Source organism: Zootoca vivipara, chromosome 13, assembly GCF_963506605.1.
Source record: "Zootoca vivipara chromosome 13, rZooViv1.1, whole genome shotgun sequence".
In the NCBI taxonomy this organism is placed as follows: domain Eukaryota; kingdom Metazoa; phylum Chordata; class Lepidosauria; order Squamata; family Lacertidae; genus Zootoca; species Zootoca vivipara.
This window is the reverse complement of record NC_083288.1, coordinates 34288510-34309225: the sequence shown is the minus strand read 5'-3', so window position 1 is coordinate 34309225 and position 20716 is coordinate 34288510. Positions and strand designations below refer to the sequence as shown.

The window sequence follows — 20716 nt, the reverse complement described above, 5'->3', positions numbered from 1 at the left end:
ATCAGCATTGAACTATGGGATACCAATCACTTCAGCTAGGCATAATATCCATTCTTAGAAAGTGACTTTTAAGACTGCTTATGGAACAAGCAACAAAGTTGAGGACAGATTCCTCCCCTATCAAGCTCACTTTCAGACCACACAAAAAATATTTTGGCTGCCACAGGGGTCACCCTGCCTCCATCACTGGCTCAGTCAAGCTCCAGAACTACTTCCAAGCTGAGGAATTCTCTTTAAAAACTGCAAGGAGACATCTTCCAACAGTTCACTCTTCGTTTCCTAAGCCTCTTACAAAACATAGTTTTACATTTTTCAAAAGTGCATTAATTGGAAAAACTGGAGCTGTGCAAATTTGCAAATCTTAACACACCTAAAAAAATATTCAGTCAGATTGGTCCTATACTTTTCAAACAAGCGGTGGTGCTTTGCTGTTTGTTTTTCTCTCTTTTACAACTGCTAATTGCTTGGGGAACCGGTTTTTAATGGTAGCTGAGGCACTGAAGATTCCCATCTTCCAGAACATCTACAAAGGGAACATGCCACTCTGTATTATACCCCACTCTCAAAATTGAATTATTTCACTAAAATACATCAGCTACAGAGAGTTTCAGAGTTTTCAGCTTGGCCACCCTTCAAAACCACTGTTTTTTGCAGTCCTGCTGGGCCAACTCTCTGAACGCTCACATAATAAAACACCAGCCTTGCTGTGTCCTGTCTTTTCCTCTGGGGCTTACTTATATGAGTTGACAGTGTGCACAACATTCTCCTCCCTCTTGCATTGTTTCAGATTGATAAACATTTTCTTACAAACATGAGGCTTTTGAATTCTGCTCTGTGACAGAGAGCTCTCCTTGCTGGCATCTTACAGCCATCAATAACCCCACACCCAGGGAAGGAAAAAGCCCTTTAGGATACACCTGGCTCCTACAATGCGTGGTGCCTCCAACCCCCTTGCGGGATGGGAACAGGTCAGGGGAGTGGGCACTGGCTAAATTTGGTGATTTTTATTGTTGCAGGGCATTGCAAGTCCAGAAGGAAAGTATACCTCTCTCTCTTGTTGTAGTTGTTCTTTTTTGTGTTGTTGTTTTTTTCTTTTGTTTTTGCATATAACATTAAATATTGTCGCTTACAGTATCACATGCAAATACATGCTGGCTTGGAAAATGCAGATTCTAAATAGTTTAGCTCGGCGACACTATTCCTTAAGCTTTTGTTTTGTCTGTCTCAGCAGCATTGCTTTGAAAAATAATATGTCCCGTACTCTGCTGCTAAATAATGTGTCCCCATATTCTGTTGCTCCAGGAGAAGCTTATAGGTGAAATATTTCCCCACACATGGTCGCCAACAAATGTTCTGATCCTGTTGTTCTATATATATATATATCTGCTGAAAAATAGGTTTTTTTTGTTTTCCTGCATTTCATTTTTTTCATTTTTGTTGTTGTTGAGTCTCTTTATTTCTCCCCGCTCCTTTTTTTTTTGCAATCAGATCAAAGCGCCACTCCATCCCAGCTTCGGATGAAATCAGGAAAAAATCACAGTGAAAGCACTCACCTTAACAAGGAGTGCTCCATTATCGTTTTTTTTTCTGTGTGCGGAAAATGAAAAAAGGAACAGAAGAGAAGGGGGGTGGGGAGACGTGAAGGAAGAAGGCTGGGTCTCTTAAGCTTTCTCCTTCAGACCCAGTCAAATCCTGGAATTTCCTGCTCCCCAACCACATTCTGGTTTCCATGCCTGCCCTCAGCTCCTTCATCTGTAGGAACTTGAGTGTTCTTGGAATATCTACATCATAGGAAAGTCATTATCATGCATCAGGCAGAAGGGAGCACTTGACCTTATTGCTTGTGATTGATGGAAGATCCATGCACAAAAGAGAACAATTCCAAGGAAAGATAATAGAAGGCCAAAGGCAGATGGGTGGGGTGGCCTTATCCTGGGAGACTGTGGAGTGTCCATGTGTTCAAAGAACCAGAATTGCTCAGTAAGTAGAGACAGACAGAGAGAGAAAGAGACAGAGGGGGAGAGAGAAAGACTGGATGGATATCTAAAGTGTGGATAGTTTTGACACTTGGAAAGATGTTTTATGGAGATGGGTAGACTGAACACAGATTACAGTGTTAGAGAGAGAGAGAGAGAGAGAGAGAGAGAGAGAGAGAGAGAGAGAGAGAGAGAGAGAGAGAGAGAGAGAGGGAAGTCCAAGGAAGTTTGTCACTAAGCTCTATGGCTCATTGCAGTCCTGAGTAAGATGATGAAAAGGGGAAGAGCACTAAAGGGAGAGAAATAAAGCGCAAAGCCAGGGCCAGAGAAAAATCGTGCACTCTAGTGAGGTTGAAGAGGGGGAGAAATGCAGGCAACCCAGAGAGGAGGGCCAGAGCCCCTTTCCTGCAGTGTCCATCTCTCAGCGACCTCCTCCTCTTCGGAGTATTTGGATTTTCTGAGCTAGCCAGCCCCCCGCATTCACCCTCCTGTCGGTAAATTAAGCCCCACTCTTGATCCATAGCCACAGGAACAGAAGGCTTCAGGCCTCGGGATTCTCATGGACACTCCAGAAAGTGCAAACTTTAGTGCAACACCACCTGTGAGATGCCTCCTGTGTTTTACTTGTTCCAATGCATTTGACCACCTTTGTTTTCTTTTTCCTTTTTTTGGCATTACCTTATTTTTTTCTTTTTCTTCTCTATATATTTTTTTAAAAATAAACGAACATACAAGCTAACCCCAAGCATCCCTGGTGTGTCTCTATAAGATGGAAGGGATGGGCGAGCGGGGACGTCGGACGGAACCAGGCGAGCCGAAAGGAGTGGGCGCCGGAGACAGGCGCAGTCCAGCAATGCTGTTCAGGCTGTGGGACGTCTCATAGCCTGTTGGAAGCGCTGTGGGGAGAGAAGTGAAAGGGGTGAACGAGGGAAGAGTAACACAGGTCAACTTAAGGCCCTGACTCTCATAGTAGGGACTCTGGCACTAGCAACCATAGCAGCATGCTAGAGGAGGGGGCTGCCCTCTGCTACACTTCATATGCCTTATATACTAGATTCTTGGTCCTCTTAACTCAGCACTGGCCACATCTGGAGATTTGTTGATGGCTTCTATGAAACTGTGGCTGCGCACTGTGGCCTGGTGCTTTTCCTTCGACCTTTCCTTCATGCCCTGGGATTTGGCAAAGATTTCACCTTAACCAAAAGTTCCTTGTTACGTCTGAAGCAATGAACTCTGTCTTTATGCTGATTAACAAACCAGGATAATTTTGGCTGATCAGATCCCAGCTTGTTAAATGACATTAAGCCAAATTAATGAAGGTTTATGAAGCTGCTGGCTGATGTTCAAACACAGCCACCGTCTTACTCTAATTGCCAGCAGTTCTCCAAGGTTTCAGGCCGCGGACTTTCTCAGACTTGCCACCTGGAAATTCAAGGTATTGAATCTGGGATGTTCTGCACACAGTGCTTGTGCTCTACCACTGAACTATAACCCTTCCCCAGTGCTGCTGCTCTAGATTGCTAGAGGGCAGGGTTGTACCTATCAACTCAGCAAGCTTCAGATGCCACATGCGGACAAGAAGCTGTGCAAAGCTGTGCAAAAGCTGCCAACCCTGATCTGGGTTCCTTGGGCTGTCAGTCAACCTGTGCCTGCCTGCTTCTCATACCACCATTCCTGACCATCTCCCCAATCAATGTTACCTTCTACAACCAGTCTCAGTCTCGATCCTCCGTGTTGAACTTGGAAACATTATTCCACAATCATAGTTCTAAGCCAAAGCATTCCTTAACTGGAAGCTCTGTGGCGGGTCTTTAAGAGCATGAGCTGTTAGCTGAAACTGAACTTGCTGAGGGCCAAACTAGACGTGACCTTAAATGGATGCCTCTTTGCATTTAACATTCAGCTTTAAAAAACAAAACAAAACTCTTAGCATCAGCTGGAGGGAGCTGATCATGTTTAGAACCACAGCATCTATGGAGGGAGGGGGAATCCTGCCTCTGAAGCTGGTACTGCACTGTGAAGAAATCTCCCATTTGCCCCAGTTTCTTCTTCCTGCAAAGAGCAGCTTCAAAGGAACACTTTTTGTCAAGACCACAGCAAAGGAGGAAAAGGTTAAACTTTCCCTCCCTGCTTGGTAATGATATCGATAATTATTAGCCCCTGCCCCCAGTTGCTGTTGTTTTGCATTTTTGAAACCCAAAAAGATACATTAAGTATCACGGCTATTTTGGCCCTTAAGAAGCTGCCTTGGCAAGCCATGGTTTCTTCTCATCCTATAATACAGGGATGATAATAATAATAATAATAATAATAATAATAATAATAATAATAATAATGTTACAGCTCAGCTGAGAAAGCTCAGTCAGTAGACCATGAGACTCTTAATCTCAGTCATGGATTTGAGCCCGACATTGAGTAAAATATTCCTGCACTGCAGTGGGTTAGACTAACCCTTCCAACTCTGTGATTCTATTCAATTAAATAAGTCTTAGTTGATTAAATCTGAATGAATTTGTGTTCGACCCAAATCATAATTTTGAAGAAAAAGCCATACTTGTCTCTAGTTGGTTAACCCACCTGATTAATCAATAAAATGTTGCAGCCGTAATAATTAGGGCTGCTGTCAAGGGTTGCCACTGTTGACCCTCAGAGCCTCCTAGCCTGACTGTTCCTCCTCTCTGGTGTTGATGCAGCCTGTTCATCTACCTTATATGGGTGAGGAGAACCTCTACATGCCTCTGCAGTAACCTCTGCATGTTTTGCCCTTTCCCTCTGGAAAGTGCTGTGAATTGGGCACAGAGAGGCAAAGAAACGGACAGTGGGAACAGTGGCAAGCAGAACAAAGTGGGCCTGTTTGGTTGATGGGAGCACTGAGAATGTCTTGCCCAAGGGACTGCCCCCCCCCCAAAAAAACCTCTTGAAATTAGCATAATAATAATACTGGCTTGGCTTACATGATTCCCATTTTAAGATTGTGGTGGTTTTTTTGTAAACATAATTAGGAAAAAAAGTAGCAAATAGTATTTCGTATAAGCTGATCTTGTACTGTGGGGAACTGCCTACAGTATATGCCTTTCATTCTCTGGAGAATCCTAGCCTGGCTTCCTGCTGCTCCACCCTATATCCTTTCCTACATCTCTCCTCTGTTTTCCTAGGATGCAGAAATACTGACTGCCCCCCATTACATGCTCACAGATAGGTTCCCCACAAAGCTAGGCATGCAACGCAAGCAAAAACATGTACACCGTGCTCGCATTCCTCTTACAACAGGCCAGGGGGATGAGATGCATGGCAATTGATCCTGTTTTGAACTGTAACATAGTTGCTTAGCATATTATGTGTGAAAAGGTGACAAGTAAGTGCCCTTGTGACATCCTCCATGGCACTTAGGGGCAGAAGGTGATCACTACATGTGGTGTGTTCAGTCACAGTCGCTTCCAAGGGAAGGGACTGCAGTTTACAGTGCAGACAACACACAGTTGGAGCCCCTCTGAGAAAAGCTTATATACACACAAAAACAAATGAAGATATAAATAGATACTTACATGTCAGTGATCTGCCATCGGAGTACATAATAAAGGACACCTCGGAGCTGAATAACATGTAATCACATATGTATGCATGGGTTTGGAGGTCACAACAGACTGCCTTATGTTGGTAGCATGAACTATGTATAAAATGTATGTGTTGGAACAACATGGTACTGGGTACGATGCAGACTGTGAACTAGAGCAGATATGTGTACGGATATTAATAGTATGCATTTAATCAGAATGTCTGATGGAGCAGAATGCAAAAATGACATCAACAGGGGTTGCATATTCTGCCCGTGGCAAAGCATGTGTCACAGTGCAGCCTTCCCCAATCTGGTTCCTTCCAGATGCTGCTGGCCTACAACTCCCACTAGCCTCAGCCAGCATGGCCAGTGGCCAAGCATGATGGGAACTGTAGTCCAACAGCATCTAGAATGCGCTGGGCTGTGGAAGCCTGCTTTAGGGTGTGTGGACCTGCTTATCAGAATGCACGTAGTATGTGTTGCTAGTGTGTTAACACATGAACCACAAATTCAAGCATGTGCTGTGCTGGACAAATACGTAGCACGGTTATAAACGGTGACTATGCATATTTATGAATACGGTGAAACTTCATGTACCACGTTTACAGCACACTATCTGTGTCCTTGTGTGTCTGTGGCATGTCAATATATGTGCTGTTCATTTCTGCAGCACACTGTATGTTGGGGTCAGATGTCTTAGAAACTATGCTGCATAACATGCACATGGAAAACATGCCACCACATACGCCTGTGGCATACTACATGCCATGTAATGTGTTATGTTATCCATGCAGATAAGCAGTGCCTATACAGCATGCTCTGTTTACCAGACTAGCATGTTATTGGATGATTAAAGTATGCAACACAGAGATGCCAGCCTTCCCTTCAGGGTATCACACTAAACCTACTGCAAAGCAAGGCCCAGTTTCTCTGCCCATGGAAGCCTTACAGTGAGGCTTACCTGCATGTGGAAGAGCTGCTCCACCATGGAGACAGCTGCATCTCAACACCACTACACAAAGGATCCCTGTATAAACAAGTGCTCCCAACTGAGCTCTGATCAGAGTGGAGAAAAAGGACCTTATTGCACAGAGTGTGATGCCCTGAGGATTCCCATCCACCAGGCAGCCCACCCCAGGAGCAGAAGCGACAACACGCTGAGATTGGATTGAAAGCATTGAGCAGGGCTGACCTGCCTCCGGGGGGGCGCTGGAGTTCACATGCCCAGCCAGTCTCAGGCGGTAATCAGAGCTGGAGACAGAGAAAGACACGGAGACCTGATCACACCGCGCTGAAAATGCTAAGCAGGAAAGGTTGTGCAAGCGGCAAAGAGCAATGTTCACTTCCTTTGTGTGCATGAGAAAGGTGGTTAATTTTGCAAGGAACTGATGCACACTTACTGATGCACACAATGAGAATGAGGAGGGGGAGAAAAACGGCACGTGCAAAAGTGCACATTCCTCATGCTGCCAGGTGCGCTTTTCAATGGCACAGGCAGCACTTGCATGAGAGTCAAATTTGCACATTCTGAGGATTGCTTCACAGATGTTTCCTACGTAGAAGTCACTTCTGTGAAACAAAACTTCAGAGACACGGAGCTTATCTCTTCTATTTGCACATGCAAGTCTTCATAACCATGTGCAACCCAGCAGCAAGTTGCACATTTAGCCCATTTTGCAAGAGCAGAAAAAGCTTCACCTGCAAACAGGTACAAATGCAGATGTGCAAACACTTTGGTTGTGTTTGTCACATTTCCTTTCATTTGCTTATCCAGGTTTTGCATGTGCAGATGGAGAGCAGAGCTTCCCTGGCATGCAGCACTTTTTGAACATGTTCACCAGGTGTCCAGTTTCACACTTACCTCTTCTGCACTCACACTCACACTCACTCACTCACTCACACACACACACACACAATTTGATTTTACAACCACAACAAAGGTGCACCTTTATCTCCTTCACACTTTTAAATAGGATTCTGCACATAGGTCTCAATTCCATATGCTTGGCAATCTGCACTAGGAAACAGGATAGTGGAGATTGTCTACAGATGGAGAGAGGGGTGCACCCATAGGATTTGCAATACTGTAGTGGCTTTCTGGCACCAGCCCCGTTGGACAGCAGTTTAGGAAGGGCCAAGGTGCTGGGGATGGGAGAGTGTGTAGCTATTCCTAGGAAACCTCAAGGGCAGGCAGAATTAGTAATTCACCTTGTCATCTGGGGTGAGTTAAGAACTGCATCCAAGCAACCATGCATACAACCTTCACCTAAATTGATGCCTTTGTTTCTTTAACACCACAAATGGGTAACAAAAGGAGATTAGACAGGCAAATAACTAGGGTTGCCATATTTCAAAGAGTGAAAATCCGGACAGAAAAGTTGTTGTGCTTTATTTATTTATTTGAATGATTTTCTTTTGCCAAATTCACAAAAGAAAGGATGCTCTTGAGCTATTTTTAAGGAAAATCACCAAAAAAACAACAACAATACCACATTGCACTGACACAGGTTGCCATACATTCGGATTTTCATGGACATTTTTTTTAAAAAGTGGACACTGCTTCCAACTGCAGTATTCCGGATATGTCCAGGAAATTCCAGGCGTATGGTGACCCTAGAATAACTTTTGTGGTCTTTTTCACAAGTCTGGTGTAAGAAGGCATTCTTTCTGATGCGCTCCTCCACTTTCCCACCCCACCCCCATGCAATGGACGCTGGGGTGAGGCTGCAGAGGTGTCAGCCTCATCCAAACGGCTCCCTGTAGAAAAACGGTAAATATTCCCCCTGGGTGCAAAAAACAAGCAGGCTAAGGTGTGTGGAGCGAGTTACGTACCTGGCTCACGCGGTCGGGGCGTTACGAGAATACAGGGTGGACCCTACAAGACGTATGAAATGGGGCATTAATTGGAATCAAATATTGATGCAGCCCATCTTTGGGGAGAACACGAGGGGAGCCCAGCATCTTAATAGGTCCTTGTGAAGTTCAAATATACTTATCCTTTGTGCTAACCTATCCCTATTTCCTTTTATGCTTCTAGCCTTGCACCAAATCAAGCCCACACTCCCAAGTAGACTTCATTCCCTCCATCCCTCTTCCTCACCATCCCTGCTGACTCCTCTAGCAACACCCATTTCTCAGTTTCATCTTCTGAACATGATTATTTACTCTGTCTGTGCTGTGGAGTACAGCTCCTGCACTCATCCCCACCCCTCTATGGGCATCCTTAAATCCAGAGCTATAGGGGCCCCCCAATCGTGTTCCCTTCTGTGGACAGGCGCAATATTTGCCCTGAAAATGAAAACAGATAATATGAAATAAGCCACAAGCACATGGGATACCGGGGCGGGCGGGCGGGCTGTAAAGACATCTGAGTGCCTATAGTTATGAAAGGTGGGGAAAGGGGTAGAAATATAGAGCTCCCCCCTCAAAGCAAACAGAATTCAGAGCTGTTTCATGTTGGGCCTGGTTTAGGGACCTCATCCCTACCTGAAACTTAAGATGCAGTCCTGTATACACTTATACAGAATGCTCCCATTGAATGGTGGGACTAAGAACACATAACTGCATATACTCGCATTCATATTTTCTTGCCTTGCCTCTCCCCTTCATTGCCCTCCCCTTTGTCCAACTCACTGTCAAAATTGAGATTGTAAGTTCCTTGGGGTAGGGGTTCTTCATTTTGTTTGTTTTTACTTTGTTAAAGCTTGAGTTGTGATTTGAAAAATAATAGACCTGGCTTGCCAGTAGTACATGTGAAAAGGATCCAGGGGTCTAGATGACTCTTGGAGTCCCTTCCAACTCTACGATACTATGATTCTAGACAGGGCCTGCCAACCCAGGTTTCATTGTAATGTACTCTTCATTAATAGTCTAGGATGACTGGTCAATGGCTGGCTGATCAACAGAAACTACTAGTCAGGAGAAGGTCATTAGATAGGAGAGGAATATCTCTGGTCCTTTGAACAAGGTAACTTCTACACTACCTGTTTAATGAGCATTTATTCTGATTTGTTTGTTGAGAGATTAGACTCTATCAGCACATTCCCCCTGATTTGTTTGTAGGGAGAATAGATAGTGCTGTGTCAAGTAAGTGTTATCCCTAAGTTTCCAGTGTAATTTTCTGTCACTTTCCGTTTTCGGGGGTGGGCGGGGTGGGGCAGCAGGTTTGTTGTGCAAGACTTCTCAATCAGCTATAATTGCACAGCCTGAATTTGCCAGTATGTGACTGAATCCTACCCCAAAATGGTGACAGTCCGAAAGCGCTCTGAGATACTTATCAGAACTTGGAGAAAGTAATGCCTTTTCTGACCATTGGGAGTGGGGTGCGTGTGTGTGTGTGCACGTGCGTGTGTAAAAAGACCGACCGACCGCAGTGTAGCAGTCCAGAAGGCTCAGAGCAAAGGGTTTCTATGTGGAGTTTGCTGAAATGAGTGATGGAGCGTAGGGGGTTGCCCAAGATGCTGTCTGCCTGTAGCAGTGCCTGCTCGCTTCCACTTATATTCTGCTGGTATATTTGTCTTAGTGAATCTCTACCAGTGCTCTCCCATCCAAAGGAAATTAAGCCCACTGGTGCTGCCTCCAGAATTTCTCACAGCTCAGTGAAGGGGGTGTTTTTTTGTGCAACCGTATGCTAAATATATTTCACACATATGCAGGGCCTCTGGGGAACTGTGTGCAGTGTCTGTTCAGCGACAGGTTTCAGTTCATTCCAATCACCATGTCATTTTGGATTTTGAGAAATGCAGAACTAAACAGCTTTGCACAAATCACACAGGCAGAGCCCACCCTCCCTCCCTGGAAATTTGAAGTACAGTAATACGGGTTTATAAATTGATACATGAGGTGGAGAAAGTGGTTCAAGAGAAGTGGGGCTGGATCCAGGTTTTAAGGGCTGCCTGAGCAGGCTCTTCTTAATGCCCTCTAGTGCCTACCCTCACTTGAGAGTCCTGAGGGTCCCTTCCAACTTTACAGTTCTATGATTCTGTGATTTGTGCATGCATGTGAACAGGTTTGCCTGATGACGGTGACTTGTTATGTCACTAACAGTTAAGCCCAAGAGCAGGCATAGGCAAATTCTGGCCCTCCAGATGTTTGGGACTACAATTGCCATCACCCCTAGCTAACAGGACCAGTGGTCAGGGATTATGGGAATTGTAGTCCCAAACATCTGGAGGGCCGGAGTTTGCCTATGCCTGCCCAAGAGTATAACACCCCTGCAAGCAAGTGCCAGAGAGAGGTTGGTGGGTAGCCCACCTCCTCTCCATGGTGTTCACCAGCATGTGCACTTACAAGGCAACAAGAGCTAAAGGGGTGTCCCCCTCGTACGCCCTCACTCACTTCCCCAGGAGCACTCCTGCCGTCAGATATGCCAATCAGCAAGTGAGCATGGTATACGAGGCTGGTGCCACTGCCAGGAGCCAGAGTGAATGGGGGGTGCTAGGGGCAGAACCAGCCAGTTGCCTCCCCCCTATGCCAGGTACCAAAGTCAGGCCATGTGAGAAGTTCCTCTCCTAATATTGGAGTTTGGAAATTGTTCAGTCAAACTGGCTGTTGATTCAAGATCAGGACAGACAAAAGAGGATCAGCAGCTTAGAAATTGTTGACTAGAATTCTGCTGCATTTTTGATGGTGTTGAATGACCGCTTGGAACTCCTTCAGAAGGAAGAGTTGAATAGCAGCAGTAGCTGAAGAAAAAGGAGCAGAAAGAAAACCATCTCTGGGAAGATCTAACAGGACTCCCCTTAAACCCCAAACCCTACAGGTAGCATTGGTGGAATTGCCTCAGAGACTCAGTGTTATGTGTAGTCTGCAGTAAAAATGGAGAGCAGCCTTCTGTGCCAAGATAACTTCAATGCAGAAACACTAACCAGGGGGCGGGGCAGATTGAAACCTGCAACCTATATAAATGTGCAAATTATTTATTTATGCATTTAGGGGCCTTATTTTGACATTACTATGCCCACCACACCAGGGAGAACCAATAATGCCCAGTCCTCTTCCCCCAGGGAAATCCTGAGGATCCAGCTAGATGCTACATAGGTCAGTAGTGATCCAGCAGGTCCTAGTATGACGTCATTCTCCTGCATTCTCGCAACAAACCCCAAAATGGCTGCTTCCGTTTCTTTCTTGGCATTTTTTCATATTTGCTTTCCTCTCCGTGCAACTATGGGTGGAACATTTTGGTTCCTCACTTCAACCGGTTTATTCCTCACCTGAGCCCTACCAGAAATGCAGCTGGTAACTCTAGGTGCTGGAGGAGGGGAGCTGCAAAGTGGTCAATGGTGGCGAGTTTTGCAGGGAAGGTAAGCGACAAGGAGGACAAAACTGCAAGAGTGAGTAATGGGGTGGGGAGTGGGGTGATGTGGGGAGCCTACTCACCAATTCCCTGCATTCCAGGCATCCTACTCATGCTTCCAGGGGGCCGCGTTGGCATTGTAGTCATGCAGGTACCAGGAGGTGGCAGAGGAGTCTGATGCTGGCTGCGGCAGGCGGTGGGCGCCTATGGGGCCCGGGTTTGGTGGGCAGTGGGGTAGAGGGGGAAGGATAGGGGGTAGGAGCAATGGATGGAAATGGAAAGGGGGTAGGAGAAACAGACAGAGGATGTGTGAGGAGGAGGCACTGAAGATGGGCATGTGATGAAGTAGAGGAAGGCACAGCTGTGAAACACCCCTCTCCCACCCCTCACCCCTCTCTTGCCCATCTCCCAACCTGAGCTCAGGACTCCTGGTGCCCAGACTCACCTGTCCTGATACATTGGGTTTCCCTCCCAGGGTTCTCAGGAGTCCTGCTTTTTTAGCTTTTAGCTTCTAACGCGCTACCACTAAGAGGTAAATCTGCATGATGTCATGGTTAGGACGCTTGCCGTATATGAGAGAGACCTGGGTTCAAATCCCTACTTAACCACGGAATTCACTAGGCGGCACTATCTCTGTGCCTAACCTAACTCACTTTGTTGAGGATAAAAGTGGTGGGGAATGATTCTCTGTGCAGCCTTCAGAGAGGAAGTGGAGGGCCATTAATATGTCATGTTTAATGACAGAGCCGGCTTCTGCCTCATTTGAGAAAAACAAAATTCACTCATTCTCAACTGTTTTTAAACTATAATTTCCATTGCTGTATTATTACTTAGTTATGACTGCATAGTGCTGTTGTTTAATAAATGTGGCATTATTATTATTATTATTTTTATTATTATTATTACTAACTAACAAGGCTGCTTGCATATTTTATTTATTATTACTTGACTTGTAATTAATTTCTTGTTAAAACAGGCAGGTAATCTCCTGCTAAGCCTATCCTGATTTGGGACAGTAGACTCTAGCGGTGCTTATCTCTGTCACGTCATTTTCACTGCTGCTTGCTAGCTTGCTTGATTCCCAATCTATCTGAATGAGCTGCAAAATTGGTTAACAATGTCCTCAGTAAGGTACTATTGTTGGGACTTGGCATGGGGGAAGCCTCAAATCCCAGTTCAAGAATGAGTTCACCTTGGGCCAGTGACCATTAGTCAGCACAGCCCTACTTTGTGATGATGATGGTGATGATGAAAATAAGGGTGGTTTGTCTGCTGCCTTGACCACCTTAGAGGAAAGGTGGAATTTAATGAAAGCCAGTAACATACAGCATCTTGTAGATGTTTTCGTTTGGAGGCAATCTAGAAATAATGGTTAAATAAGAAGAGAAAAGCTGTGCTTTTAACAAGAGATCCTAGCAACTGAACCTGGGGCTATGTGTGCAAACTGTGAGCTCTACCGCTTAGCTGTAGCCCCTTCCCTAAAATGGCTACAGCATTGGTCAGGAATCAAATAGGCCTCCCTTGTGACACATAAATACTTCTGCCACTGACCATGGGGTGTAGGAAGGGGGGCAGTGGGGGCAGACCGCCCTGGGTGCCCTCACTGAGGGGGGTAACATTTGGCGTGCCACCCGTGACTTCCAAGCCTACCCCGAGCCGTTGGGGTAAAGGGGGGGAGCTGCACCACTTTGCTGGTGGCATTTCCCACTTTCCCCTTTGTTTTGACAGCTTGGGGGAGGCTTGGGAGTCACGGGCGGGTAGCGTGCCAAATGTCCGCCATGGGCAGCTCACTCTGGGCACCTGAGTGGCTATCCCATGCCTGGGAGGGCACCCTCTGTGCCACACACCCCTCGGGAGCGTGTCTGCCCTGGGCAGTGCGGGCATATGCTCCGCCGCTGCACTGACCCAGAAAATAATGGTGTGCGGCACTGAGGAAACAGCAGCACACGAGCTTAAAAGAAAATAAAACCCTATGATTCTGTGACTCACTCCCATCAGCCCCATCCTGTCTTGCCTAAGAATTTTTCTGTGGTGCAGATGGTATTCAGCAGTCTCCTCATGCTGGCCAGGCTACCAATGTCCTAAATTTTCCACCAGCTGGGAACACAGCTCTCTCTCTCCCCCTACCCTCCCATGAAGGAACACCCATTATATTCTGAGCTACAGGGAATATGATAGGCGACTAGTGCAAGGCACAGGATGGACTACACCACCCCATTGGAAACATGATTACTATGCTGAACAGAAGACCCACTCCCTCGTTTACTTAGCATAATGTTTAACCCAGCAGTCCTCGGCTTGATCTCTCTCCCTCTCCATATCAAGTTTTAATTTTATTTTATTGTGTGCATGCGCCTGCTCAGCCTTGGTGCTATGCAATAAGAAAATTCCCATTTGCAGACATCTGGATTAACAATGATGCACAAAGCAGTGGCCTATTTCCCATGTTAATTTGCATACATTTGGATTAGGATGTAAAGAGTACTTAATCTCTAAGAGGTACGAGGGCAGAAATCACCCCCTACTATCTGCCCTAAAAATTCTGCTCCCCAATATTAAATCTGGCATAACACTATGCAGCTATTCAGTGGAATTGATGCTCTGCACATGCTCAGACATTCTATTTATTTTACTGTAATGTATTCCGGGAATGAGCCCTGGTACTGAAATCAGATTCTGTAGCTGTGCGCCTTGACTCAAACCTCACCTCCAACATTTTGTTACAGTTTGCGCGCATTGAGATTTATTAATGTCTATATGCAAATCAGCAGTGGTCTTGCGCTGAGTATTATATTTGATTTAAAAGCATACGTCAGTGAATATTCACATACTTAGGGCTTAATAAGTGTATGCAAATGAACAGTACATTGAGTATTTTTAAAAACGTGTTTGTAGATTAAAATCGCAGATGAACAGCTGGTCTAATCTCTTAACTGCAAACATACGAAAGATGCTGTAAGCACTCTAGAAGTGATCTGATTCATTGTGGCAAAGGTCTTCCTCCTAGGCAATGGCCTTCTTTGGAGTCCTTAAAAGCTTTGCAGAGGTTCTTCAATGAGAAGAAGAGGTACAACATCTTCCCAAAAAGACAACTTGTCTGCTGTTGCAGATCTTCCTTGCAAAGCATGGCTCCCGGGGGCTTGTTGGTAAGGGTACTCTCTATTTGCATAGGGGCAACAGATTGGCTTAACAGCCCCAGTTGATGTCCAGTTTGAACTGATTGGGTGCCAAGCATTTCATAGATGAAAACAGGAACATGCCTGTCATACTCCTCATTCAAAAGAGCCCTCCATTGCATGTTAATGAAGACTCTACTCTGTCTGTTGCATGCTTTATTTCTTTAGTCTGCAATAGCCTGACCTTCACAAGGTGGTTGTTATTTTGATTAAAGATATATTTGAAACCACAAAACTGTCTAGTAATGGATCACAACCCAAAGTATACCTCAGCACCTGTAGCGAGTGATATGGTAGGTTGTGCACTGCACACAAGGCAAAAATAGGGACACTGATTTACCAAGGCCACTTAATCCAAAATAGGGGTTGTCCATCATAAACAGAAGCAGTTGGAGCATACGGAGTTCTTGGATATCCCCCAGAACCATCTGCGCCACAGAGAGGTTCTGTGGCCAATGCACAGGAACTTCTAGGGGAAAACAGGTGACATGGAAAGGGCTACTTCAGGGCAAGACATCGCAAAACTACCAGCCTGCTGAGGAAAAAGGCTATCGCCACAGTAAACTAGTTGTGCTGCAATTCTAACTCCACTTTCTCAGTAAGCCTCAACAGGACTTAATTCCGAGTGGATGTGGTTAGGATTGTGCTGTTGGTCTCTAGGGTGCCATAGCACTCTTTATACTTCAGCTAGTAAGCAAGAACATCAGAGCAATGGTTTCCCTTCCTTTTTTAATTTACATACACTGGGATTAATTAACAATTGCTTATGAACAATAGGCTTTCTCCCCTCTGGCCCTTTGCTTCTCTCTCTTATCCAGCAATCCAAAACCCATTTAACTCCAAAAAGGAGCCTCATATAAGTGAACAGGTGATCTCTCTCCACAGTGCCTGGTTAATGGATTGCGGCCTTAAGTCTGCTTTTCATGCATCGTGTTTATCCTGAGGCTGTGATGTGATAAATTACCAAGTGGTATTTAAATAACACCATCACTTTATTCATGCTTGTCCAGACATCTTTTTAATCTGGTGGTAAGATTGCTGTGGCTCTTTGCCAAGGACATTTCCACCTACACATGTGCTCCTAGGTGATATCCCAGAATGCACTCTGGCATCTCTGGGACCACTGGGACTGGCTTAAGTATGCCAGGTGTGGGGAGGGGACACCTTTGTCTGCTTCTCCATGTTTGCTTGGAGGACCAAGAAAGGAAAATGGGGTCAAATAACAGTGAACAGAGGTAGATATTTTCTTTAGTGCACACACAAGGCTAGGTAGGCCTTTACCCAATTAAAGCAAAAATTGTCCACTATGACACCCTGAACTCCACCTATGGTAATCAGGTGCAAATATTTGTTGATCAAAAGCACTGTGCTATTGAGCATCAGGTTTTAATTTTTTAGAAATTAGCTTTAATGTAAATAGAGAGACTGCCAAAAGCAAGCTCCATCTTAGCATTTGCATTCCCTCCTTTATGAGAAAGGGGAAATGCCTTTTCCAAGGTGATACCTTCTGTGACAAGTATGCCTCTGTTGGTTTTCCTACATGTAAATATTTGATTGATGGATTAATGAACTAAAACTCCTATGAATAATAACAAAGATTTATTTTAATCAGATGGCAGATATTAGGAAAAAATATATTTCACCAGGGACAGTTTCCCGTGCAAGAATACAAGCAGTTAATTCTGCTAAAACTCCCTCTGTTACACAATTTGGTAGAACGAAAGGAATGTTTTCTTTTTTACTCACTATTACAGTAGCCAGTCGGGATCAAAATATGATTGTGCACTTCACTCTCAGCTCCGCCAATTAATACTAGTCCCCACATTAATCAACCAAACATTTAGTCAATTAACTGAGTAAAGCCTGAGGCTCTAATTAAGACCTGAAAAAAATCAAAAGAATAAAGTTTTGGGGTACATATGTTTGTTTAGCTGATTGAAGCCTGTCAGGGGACCTCAGTACAGGGAGCCTCCACCTATCCTCCACACCAGCACCTCGACCAGTGAGAGTAGCAGCAGCGGGTCAGGTGGGGAAATAAGGAAGTTAGCAGGATGGAGCAGTTAAGGCTCAGCGATGTAGGAGAGCCCTTGCACCGCCCTGACCAACAGGTGGAGGGGAGCAGGCAGCCGCTTCCGTCGCCTGATTTAAGGCACGCACCAAAACAGAAAGTCGGGGGGTGGCGTTTTGGGGTTCACAAGCTCTTATGCTGGATGCGTAACAGGAGGTGTCCACGCCCGGATTCTGCGAGTGACTGAGGTCATGTTCTTTGCTATCTCTGCACTGTAAATACTATGCACAATAAAACTTTTAAAGACAGAGCAGACTCGGCCGTTCTTACACAAGAGTAGCTGCAACAGCGCCCTTACAAAGCCTAACACTGACTATGAGAGGACAAGAGACTAAATAGAGGTTGGGAATTACAATTTGCTACCTTGTTAAATACAAAATACATTTAGCTGAACAGCGCACTTGGGTTCTTGCATTGTAATTGTGAGTACAGTAAACATAACCTTTACTGACGGATTGTGTTTGAAGTGCTGAACTATTTTGTTATAAATTCCAGAGGGGTAGCCATATTATCTCTTGCAGCAAAAAACAATTTAAGAGTCTTGTAGTCCCTTAAATTCCAACAAATTTATTATGGCATAAGCTTTCATGGACTCGAGCTCAGTGACATTTGTTAGCCTTTAAGATGTCACAATACTCCTTGAAAGTATTGTTGAGTAGGCTACTCCTGAACTTCAGGAATAACTTTCTCTCAGTCTCTCATGACCCTATTCCTCCGTAATCTTACATTAGTAGCTAGAATTGAGTATCAGCGGGGGTGAGGTGGGTGTAGAAGGACCCCTCTGGCCCATTAACAGAAATTTTATGAACAGAAAACAGCAGGTGAAGCTTTTTTGGCAAACAGCTATGCATGATCAATTGCTAATGGTTGCTGAACAAACAGCAGTTAAAGGGGCAGCTATGCAGGTTTGGCTGAAAAACTGACAACACTAACCAGCATCCATTGAACTAAGTGAGACTTGCTTCTAGGCAGATATGCACTGAATTGCAAGGATATCAGGGATGGATTCAAAATATGCTCTGCTACCCATTTCAGATAAATGGAGGGAACTGTAGGCATATCAGTTATATTAGCAATGAATTTCTTCCTAAGCACTACAATGTTTAATCAATAAGCAATTACATTAATCATTTAATAAAATGTCTGCTTGGTTTAAAAAGGTGCTTTGATTAATCAGATAGCAGATTCCTCCCCCCCAAAAAAAATTAGTATTAGTTTTAATGCAGGCATCCTTAACAACTGCATACTGTATTGCAAACACACTTGAAAGAGGCATTTCCACTTTTATTGCGCATATACACATAATATGCATCTGAGAATCTGTCTTCTAAAATACCTGCTGTGATGCAAATGTATCTGATGTATATATATAAAAATCCCCTTCAGAGGTACTGCTTTACCTATATTCAAATTTGCGCAAATCTAAATTTATTAATTGGCTAAAACTCATATAGTTAATCATCAGAGTTTCCTTTAATCTTGGTGACAGTCCTGCTATTTTCACCAATAAGCCTTGGGGGACCAGGTGAAACTCAAGAGCTCATGCAGACTTACTTTTGTGTCACATTTCTAGGCACAGGTCTGTGCTTTAAATCTCCATGTCTGAGTGCTTTTTTTGGTCCCAGCACTTCCCCTGTGAAAACCCACTCTTTACCACTGAAAACAATCCCGTGGAAAACCTGAATTGCTGTTTGTTCTGATTCAGCATTAAGGAGCAGGTTTTCCTGAGGAAAGTGGCGGGGGGGGGGGAAGCAGCTCTTAGACAAGGAAAGTGCAGATCCATGCCCAAGAAAGCACAGGGCAAAAGGTAAGTGTGGATCAGCCCTTAGACTTGTTTTGCTAGTTAGGAAAGCAGGGAGATTCTGCCTTTTGCTGGAAACTGACTGTTGCATCAATTTATATGAGCCATATCTGACACTGTGACTTGTAAGACAAGAAGAACTCTGTTTGTTGAGCACCTGTGGTCCCTTTGCTTCTTTTTCCTGACACTGACTGCCCAAGACTGAAACCACAAATTGATTAATTGGTTAAGTGATTAAAAACCTTTTTAGTTGACTAAAAAGACACCTCTCGTTAGTAAGACAATTCTTTTATTAAAATAATATTAATTTGAAATGGTGCACAACCAGCACCATCTGAGAAAGCCATTCGCCAGGGCCTGCTGTACATGCACCATACACGCACCACCGAAACCCAAAGGAAGTACACTTCCTTTCTTCGGAGCTCTTGTTTTAGTCATCATATGCCAAACTGACTGATTAAAACTCGGTTGATAGACTACAATTTCTTCAACCAATGATGACCTTAATTCTGCTTGATGAAGAATTCTGTGCAATTCAAAGGTCTGCATGCTGTTATGCCAAATGAAGTCTTCCCAATAAAATATCATACCTATACCAAAACCTATTTTATGTCTCAAAAGCTGTGGGCCAGAAAGATAATTGTCAAGATTTGGACCTAATGACAAGTGGCAAGTTGACAAGTTGCTCCTCCCTTGAGCTCTCTGTAGTTGCTCCTTGCCCGCTTCTTGCCGATTCTCCCTGCTGTGTAACACCTCAAACATCTGTCGTGTTCTCTCCCTCGGTGGAAGTAAATACCTCGTCAGCTTTCATTTGCTGCATCCTCCTGTTCCCCTGCTGTGACAGGCACAACCTTGTCCCTGTTCGAGAGGCTGCCTGCTGCTAAGATCAGCTTCTGACAGATGCTAGACCAGCAGTTATAAAACACTCAATACACGTTGCTGCTGATTCCTCTCCAGAGGGGCAATGTTCTCCCATACCTTTTCACAGTGAGATGGGCAAAACTAAGATTGGCTCTCGCCTAATTTAGGATGGAGGACTCCAAATGGAAGAGGCCTCATAAGAACTATTGGTAGGTTTTCCAGCAGTACTAAAATCAAATTGATCAGTGACAGCAGTCCGGTGTTTAAACTGTAAATTCTAAATTGTCATGATGCGTTCCAATGTTAATAGCTACCTGCCCTGCCCTAACTAGGCTTTCTGTCTATGCAGATGACTGAAATGTGGTTTTAAAGTTTTGTTTTGTTTTTTTAAAAATGGGAATCCTAATATGTATAAATGACTATCAGAACCTATTAAACAGATGAATCTGTAACAAATACATTGGTGGGACCACTTTTCAGAAATCTGAAATTGACCTCCTTTCAGCCTCCTTTTTGTAAAAAATACAAGTTCCTAAGCCTCTTTCATTGGTTTCCTTATGCAGTTATAGCCAATTTTCACAATATTCAAAATTATAAATTAAATTATAAATTATAAATGACCCTATTTAAAGTACATAATTTATGTTTTTTCAGCAGAGAGACTGAAATTCTAGGTTGGGATCTATAGGGAAATAAACATTTTCCATCGAGCTCTAAATGCATAGTTTCACATTCTGAAGCTGGTCCCACAACAAACCTCTCTTTAGCTTCACCTGAAATAGTTTGGGGATTTGTCATGAGAACAGTTTAAGAGAAATTGAGGAGCGGTGGTGGAAGCGCTAACTGCATTGGTGGCAAATTCTCATGAAACTACTATTGCCCAGAATTGTCAAACCACATTTTGAACTTCGAGAGTTTGCACAGGCAGCTTTAAAACAAGAAATGGCCCCAAAATGGATGAATGGAAAAGGCACTCCTGCTTA

At 44.3% G+C, this 20716-nt stretch overlaps 1 protein-coding gene across 4 annotated transcripts in view; it reads right to left on the bottom strand.

The window, feature by feature from the left end:
• Nucleotides 1-2255: 2255 nt before the first annotated feature.
• Nucleotides 2256-20716, bottom strand: part of LOC118094981 (potassium voltage-gated channel subfamily C member 1-like) — a 45233-nt gene continuing 26772 nt past the window's right edge. For 3 of the 4 annotated variants that reach the window (XM_060282221.1, XM_035135808.2, XM_035135809.2), the window contains one exon: nucleotides 2256-2860. In XM_060282221.1, the coding sequence (XP_060138204.1) occupies nucleotides 2739-2860 (122 nt within the window). In that variant the 3' untranslated portion in view covers nucleotides 2256-2738. Of the gene's footprint in view, nucleotides 2873-20716 lie in introns of all 4 variants that reach the window. The other variant, XM_035135807.2, reaches the window with a different exon arrangement.